Source organism: Sinocyclocheilus grahami, unplaced genomic scaffold, assembly GCF_001515645.1.
Source record: "Sinocyclocheilus grahami isolate Dianchi unplaced genomic scaffold, SAMN03320097.WGS_v1.1 scaffold706.1, whole genome shotgun sequence".
In the NCBI taxonomy this organism is placed as follows: domain Eukaryota; kingdom Metazoa; phylum Chordata; class Actinopteri; order Cypriniformes; family Cyprinidae; genus Sinocyclocheilus; species Sinocyclocheilus grahami.
In genome coordinates, this window is record NW_015505885.1 from 772,205 (window position 1) to 780,506 (window position 8,302).

The window sequence follows — 8,302 nt, forward strand, 5'->3', positions numbered from 1 at the left end:
ATTTCTGTTTGAGTTGACATCACTGTTGCTTCACTTCCTGTCCAGCTACTGACCTATCAAAATAAAAAAGGCAAAACGCCAAAAAAAAATTAATATAAAAAAAGAAAAAGTGTGTCCTTCTCCCTGGTACGCTTGAAATTGCAAGCACAAACTCAACAATATTCAGTTGTGTATATTAGTGTTGTCAAAAATGTCGATATTTCTATTAGGGGTGTAACGATACACGTATTCGTATTGAACCGTTCGGTACGAGGCTTTCGGTTCGGTACGCATTACAAACCGAACGATTCGTTGGAGTAATCCTATTACATTTGGTGACAAAAAAGAGCTTAATGTGTGAAATATAATGTACTCCAGATTGTGACGGTGTGGTAGTTCGTTAGAGTTTTCCCTCATTTCCGAAAATAAAAACTGTATAGACCTTTAATAAAAACAAATACCTAATAAAAATGACAAAAACACAGAACAAATTTACTAAAACTTTAACTACAATTAAAATAGAAATACAAAGACTAATTTAAAATCTGAATAATAACTACAATAGTGTCTCAGACTTGACTTGAAGTAAATCATCTCCTGTCAGATGCCTTGTTAAATTCTCACTTTTTGTCTCCTTTGTTTGCTCCAACAGAAGGTGAAGCGATATCTTTTGTTCTAGGTGTCATTTCATCTCCCGTCCATTTCGGAGTTCCTTTCAGTATTCCTCTAGATTTTAGGGATGAGTTTGATTATCCCACCCAGCCACCCTGTGACATTAAACCCCAGCTGGAATGTAGGTAGGTCAAAGTGGATACACTCAAGCTCTGTAGAAATCTACATACTGTAGAAATGTCCTAACTTTGTCTGACCATGGATTTAAGCCTTTCCACCCTTTCCTGTTGCTGTTCATTGCTTTATACTGTTATTAACCAGTGTTTGATGGGTTATGCATGATGGGTTAGTTTTTCTTAAGCATTGGGACACTGTGTGCAAAATAGATGACAAGTCTGAAAACAAGGTCCAAAAACAAACCAACAAAAGTGTTACAAGCTCTTGGTGCATAAAGACGATCTGTAAAGTTGCAAAGACTAAATTCTCAAATCCAAAGAGATATTCTTTATAAAAGTTAAGTCAGCCACACCTAACTAAAACGGCTCGTTCTAACACGCCCCCACATGTCTACGTCACGATGTGGGAAGATTTGCATAACGCCGCCCAAATATTCACGCAAAGAAAGAAGGCGTAACTTTTATTCTCGCTGTAGTATTGTTGCTGCCATGTCAGAATCAGAATCAGAATGAGCTTTATTGCCAGGTATGTTTACACATACGAGGAATTTGTTTTCATGACAGAAGCTTCCACAGTGTAACAGAATGACAGTGACAGAACAAAAAACACAGAAAAAAAAATATAAAAAAAAAATAGAACAAGTAAATAAGGAATAAAAATATATAAATCGACAATTGTATGTGCAGGTATATTACAATAGACAGTTTTTGTATGTACAGGTACTGTATATTATGTCGTGAAGGCGCTGTGGTTCGTCGTGAAAGCGAAACTACTTTGTTTGGTCTTCCAAAAGAGGACAATATCCGCTTCGTCATGCCTGGAGCTGATCCGTGCTGGTCGCTGAGGAAATACATCAACTTTGCGCTGTGGCTCGCCGGATCGGCTTTCAATGTGGACGAAGCGGAGTCCAGCCCGGAGTCGTCATATGTGGTTGCCGCAAGCCCTCCGGACGCTCCTTCGTCGAATCCACCGGCCCCCGCTCACTCTAGCCCGCCGGCTAGAAACTACTTTGTTTGGTCTTCCAAAAGAGGACAATATCCGCTTCGTCATGCCTGGAGCTGATCCGTGCTGGTCGCTGAGGAAATACATCAACTTTGCGCTGTGGCTCGCCGGATCGGCTTTCAATGTGGACGAAGCGGAGTCCAGCCCGGAGTCGTCATATGTGGTTGCCGCAAGCCCTCCGGACGCTCCTTCGTCGAATCCACCGACCCCCGCTCACTCTAGCCCGCCGGCTAGAAACTACTTTGTTTGGCCTTCCAAAAGAGGACACAACTAGAAATCAGTGGTTAAGTTGTATTTACAACACTGTTCCAGAACAGTTCAACCCAAATATTCAGATGTGTGCAGCACATTTTATTGAGGACTGTTTACTGATCCTGGTAGAGTAGACTACAATGCCGGCTGTTCTGACTCACAGACTGTAAGTACGTTTTTTTATATTAAAGAATTTGCCACTGACGATTCAAACGTGAGTTTTGAGCAGTGTAGAGTTACTTGTTTGTTGCTTGTTGTTTGTAATTTCTCCGATCACAAATGCAGACATGGTTTTGTTTACGCGGCGCGATGCAACGCAATGCATAAAAAGACAGTATAAGTCATTATAATCAGTAATTATGTCCCCACTGGATGCAACAAATGCCTCGTTTATAATGGGTTTTAATGTTTTTGTCTTGTCGCTCTGGACGGGACAAGGCATCACAGTAGGGTGAGGGGTGTAACATTTCCGTCACACGCTTGAAGTATTCAGCCAATCACAACGCACTGGATAGCTGGCCAATCACAGCACACCTCACTTTTCAGACTGATGAGCTTTGAAAAAATCGACGCGTTTCAGAAAGGCGGGACATAGAGGAGACACACTTCATTACACCAAATACACAAAGTAATGTTCTTTTTCGCAACATCATATGACCCCTTTAAAATAAAATAAATAAGTGAGAAAACAGAATTCTTAAAACAAAATAACAATCAGAACACAAAACTTATGTCATTTTCCTTCTCAAGTCAAAGCATCTTTATTTAAGAATCTTCAGACATTTGCACTAGAAAACAAGACCAAAATACTGCAGAAGAACATCACTGGTGCAGTGTGATCTGAAAGTAATGCAACACTTTTACACTTGCTGATACGAGACATTTAAATTTAGAGACCATATTGTCGTATTGTTCCATTCAGTTTATTCCTTAAATTTTCATTACTTGTTCCTAAAAAGCTTTAAATTTTCCTTCATAAAACCTGCAGAAACAATGTACCTGAATCAATATTGAATTGATTTGAGAGCTTATGAAGATCTTTTAAGTGACTGTCTTTGTGTGAGTCACTGAATTATTCACTCAACCAGTTCTTTAATAAACAGGAATGGTGCTACTGCATTTTGTTTAGATGTGCAGTGATTAATTCTGTTGTGGTTTTGTTTGTAACCCTTTTTGCTGGCAGAGAATCATGTGACATTGAAATCATATTGCATAATGTACTCCCTTCATATGTGTGTTAATGTGAGTTTCTGTCTTGGAAATTACATTTTTGTGTGTTTTTCTGATGGTAAAATCTTTCTCATTAGTTCACTAGAGCTGAGTTATGAGAGGATCATATTTGGGACCACTTGTGTCATCAAAAATGTGAGGGCCAAGGGAAAGATGAGTCATCAAAACAAGGTTAGCATTGTGTTAATTAATAATAATGTTATCACTTTGGAAATAGTTTCACAATAATCACAGTTGGTCATGAGTCTCAAGCATTGAGTTAACCAGTAATAACTGGAGTGTATTAATTAATCAAAGCATAAACAATAAGAAGATAAGCACAATAAGAATCAATAAGAAGGTATCTCTGTGTGTTAATCAAGAGAGAAAGGGTTTTCTGAAGTCTGTGGTCAGGAATGTATTTGATATGGTGTATGGGATTGTATAACCAACATATACTGTATAATGAGAATGATATGAAGGGGTTTTTATGTTTGCATTGACACTGGTAGCACAAAACTTGGATGTGTGTGTGATATTTTTGACAGATGTACACAGTGAAGGTGCACATCCCCGGGCTGAAGCAGGACAGCCAGTCTCTTCAAATTGTTCTGCAACCTGGTATGACAGAGAACACAGAAACTGCAATAGAGAGAGGAAATGTAAAAGCAGCATGTAAAAACCAGATGACATTTATCTTCCAGGCCCTCCGCACACTCTTGTGGTGTTTCCAGATGGTGATGTGCTCTCTGTTGAGAATCGAACTCCAGCAAACTTCAGAGTTGAGATTCACGATGAGTACCAGAATATCACCACTCATCCTAAACTCAGCGTCCGCTGCCAGGTAGCTCTCATCGAAAAACACACAACACACACTTACTGAATTTGAGTCATTTAGCAGTTTTATTCATATGTGACCCTGGAGCACAAAAGCAGTCTTAAGTCGCTGGGGTATATTTCTAGCAGTAGCCAACAGTACATTGTATGGGTCAAAGTTATCTATTTTTATTTTATGCCAAAAATCATTAAGATAGTAAGTAAAGATCATGTTCCATGAAGATATTTTGTAAATTTCCTACCGTAAATATATCAAGACTTAATTTTTGATTAGTAATATGCATTGCTAAAGACTTCATTTGGACAACTTAAAATTTTCTCAGTATTTAGATTTTTTTTGCTCCCTCAGATTCCAGATTTTCAAGTAGTTGTATCTCAGCCAAATATTGTCCTATCCTAACATACATCAATGGATAGCTTATTTATGCAGCTTTCGGATGATATATAAATCTCAATTTCGAAAAAGTTACACTTAGAACTGGTTTTGGGGTCCAGGGTCACATATGGTGAATGCACAAACATCTACTCAACACTCATATTGACCTGTGTAATTTGGGACATAGAGTTGTTTTTATAGAGAGATAATTAAAAAAAATATATATGTTAACCTAGGGTTTCCTAAATGAGGGTTCAGGAGTGGATGAAAAGTAATTAAATTGAATTTAAAATGAAAATAAATAAATGCGGTTGCACAATTGATTGAAATAAAACTGAAATCTTGATATATATTAGTGCGATTATCAAATCAAATGCTATCAAATTAAAAATAAGTATATACCGTATTGACTCGAATATAAGACAATGTTTTTTTCTTGGAAATACATCTGAAAAAACGCGGTCATCTTATATTCAGGGTCTAGACTTTGACATGTCAATAATACACCCACAACAATAGGTGGCGCCAAATACGCATAAAACGAGTGTGCCATGAAATACGTAATGTAATGCGTGTTGTAAAGATTGCGAGTAAAAACAAAGGAAAAAGAAAAGCTTACAGCTGCATGAGTCGTGACTGTCACTTTAGCCTGATGGGACCAAACTCCCTTTGTGATTTTAAAACGTAAGACAGTACCCAGATTTGAAGACTACAGTAAGATTGAACTTCTACTGTTAATAAGATTTTGGTAGGCTACTATTAGATGGATAGCCTAAATGTCCTAATTCATGTTTTTTTTTTTTATGGTATATCAAAAAGTGTATATTTTTTAAATGTGATTGTTGGTACATTTGACCAGTTTTTTACCATACTTTCAAAACAAAAATTAAAATAGGAAAAATATGCAACATGAAGATAATTGAAGACAAAAAACAAGATTTGGTTTTTAAAAAGCTTTTTTCCGAAAGGTACATCTGGAAAAAGGGGGGTCGTCTTATCTCGATATAATTTTCCTTGATAAAATTACTGCAAAAGTAAGATAACTATAATAATTTTTATGCACTGTGCTAATTAGTGATGCACCAAAATTATGGCAACTGAACAGTGATGTTTCATTGATGTTTCAACATAGATAAACTACAAGAGGTAAACATGTCAGCTGCATGGACGCTAGTGCTAGATCAACAATATCAATTTCTCATTTTTAATCAATATTGATATTGATTATTAAATCTCTGTTGATGTGTGAACATCACTAAACTTTATTTGTAGCACCTGCCATCCAATAATTGCAATAAGCTTTGTGCTTTACTTTTAATATGAAATAAAGTCTTAACTTTCTGTAAATTTTAGCATGTAATACGAAAAATAAATGTGGTTTTGACACTCTTTAGTGTCATGTGACAGATCGCTGTATCCACATCAGTTCTGGATCGACACATGAACCCATCATCTTTTCCTCTTTACTATTAGTTATAGCACAAAATAAACATGAATGAACATGTCATCACTCAATCAGTGTTTCCACCACAGAAAGATGCCAAACAATACAAAAGACGTGCATTTACCTCAGGAAAGCCAGTGTCCATAAACTCAAAAGTCAGCTATAAAAAATAACTAGAGAGGAGCATGTTGATAAATACATGCATATTACATATCTATTAAATTTGGCATGATTTATTATTATTGTTATGTTAGTAGTTGACCAGTTGCATGTTTCATCTCTGCTTGGAAAAAGCTTATTTAATTTAACTTTTGTCAGGTTAATTCTATGAAAGACCTTCCATTGAATGGCACAGGAGTACAGTTCACCTTCTGATTGGTAAATGTGTGTTTGTAGTTGCTGGGAGCCCCTGATCTGCCCGTGGACGTTGTGGACTGCAGTAACACTGGCTCTGGAGTCCTGCTGACCAAACCACTTCTGCTGAAGACCGTAAACGCTGAGCAGATCCTTACTGCTAAGTTCAACATTCCTGTAAGATATTGTACATCATTTGCTCCTTTTTAAAATCAGTTTATTATATATGTGTGCTTTTAATTCAGAAGCATGTTGCTTCATGTGCATTTAATCCAGATACACATTAAATGAAAAAATACATATTTAATATGGATGCACATTATATTTGTGACTTTATCACCATTTGCCATCAGCGTTTTATCAGTAATGTCCAATTTGGATGAAATTGGAAGCAAATAAAACTAGACCTTTTTTCTATATATATATATATATATATAAAAAAAAGAAACTTTTTTTTTTTTAAATCTGAGATATTAAGTGATCTGTCTTTTCTACTTTAAATTTAAATTTCAGTGTTAGATTTATAGTGATAAACTATTTTGTTGGCCACAATAATGTTTGCCAGCTCTTCATTTTGTCAGTTTCAAAATTATCCAACGTCTGTCTACTATTAAATACTGTTTTTCACATTTTTTGAGAAGTGTGTGTGTGTGTGTGTGTGTGTGTTGATCAGGATAAGGGTTCAGTTATTGTTCAGAACAGTTTTTTTTTGTTTCCTTTGCTTTCAAAGTGTGTATAAAATCTAGATAATCCACATCATGGCTTTGTATAAAGCCACTCAGAGTAAAATTCAGCATATCTATTTTATAAATGAACGATTCTTCTGTTCGTATCTTTACTTTATTTATTTCTTTTTTTGGCCTCATGAATGACATTCTAATGACATTCCATGCTGTATAACTCAGAGTGAAGATGTTAGTGAATCTTTCATAATAGTAAAGTATATAAATGGTTTAATCTGTTAACTGGTTTAGCTGTTTGACTTGATTTCCTCATGATTAAGTGCATTTTTGCGTTTTTGCTCGTAGAACCACAGGACAGTGGCGTGTGTGGAACGTAAGCTGCGCATCTTGCCCAGCTCACGAATATCCCGTTTTGAGGTCTACAGACAGGAAGAGGGCTCTGAGGATGTCATGGTGCTGCAAAACGGCGAGCGCATTGATTGGACGGCAGGAGACACTCTAGGAAACCTGCGCTTCAGACTGTATGATGAGGGCAATAGACTGGTTTCCCTTCGGCCGAAACTCACCACCAAGATTAAGGTGAGAGTTTGACTGTCTGTGATTCGTTTTCTTTGCATAGTGTGTCATTCAGGTTTATTTTTAGTGACTGAATCTGTTTGCACTGACACACTGTCATACTCGGTTGCCCCCAAAAATTGGCTCAACAAAATGAAAGATTTAATGATGCAGATTTTCGCACAAGTCCTGAAAGACTTCTGATGATATATTGGGTCATTTATGCAGTAGGGCTGTGCGATTAATCGAAATTGCGATTTGAGACGTTGCGATTTCCTAATCGCAAAGCCTGCGATATGGACACGATATTACTCTGTTCCAGAGCATATGCATGACTGCCAGCCTTGAGTTGCAGTCTTACTAACCAATAGAGTGAGCGCACCTCCGTTCTCCCCAATCAGCACTGCTCTAGCCAACTACGTAAACACCCACCATTAAAAAAAAACAGAAAGCGGGAGAGACAGAGTGGGATTATGGCGTCTACAGGGTCAGATCGATAGTTAGGCAAATTAAAACTAAAGAAAAACGTATGCAACTTAAGCTTCGAAATGACAGACAACGAACAAAAAAGGTAATCTGCAAGAGCTGCGTCACAGCGCATATCAAAAGCTCCCTTCTCGTTTCTGTTTTCAGTACTGGTGAATAAAAGATACATTCTTAGATGTTTTTGTTAGTACGTGAACGTTATCTTGCACATTTTATCTCCCCAACAGATTAATTTGAAATAAGTTTATGATGCATGTTCGCTATTCCCAATTCAGAAGAGCGTACACACAGCCTGTGTCTGTGAATGCTTCTCATACTCGCTCCTCTCTGCCCCAC

General features: G+C 37.1%; 1 protein-coding gene across 1 annotated transcript in view; it reads left to right on the forward strand.

The window, feature by feature from the left end:
* The window catches only part of smchd1 (structural maintenance of chromosomes flexible hinge domain containing 1), a 54,131-nt gene that overhangs the window by 19,973 nt on the left and 25,856 nt on the right, over positions 1 to 8,302 (forward strand). The window contains exons 21-26 of the mRNA XM_016243958.1: positions 632 to 776; positions 3,330 to 3,423; positions 3,780 to 3,852; positions 3,936 to 4,075; positions 6,285 to 6,419; positions 7,271 to 7,504. Of these exons, the coding sequence (XP_016099444.1) occupies positions 632 to 776; positions 3,330 to 3,423; positions 3,780 to 3,852; positions 3,936 to 4,075; positions 6,285 to 6,419; positions 7,271 to 7,504 (821 nt within the window). The remainder of the gene's footprint in view (positions 1 to 631; positions 777 to 3,329; positions 3,424 to 3,779; positions 3,853 to 3,935; positions 4,076 to 6,284; positions 6,420 to 7,270; positions 7,505 to 8,302) is intronic.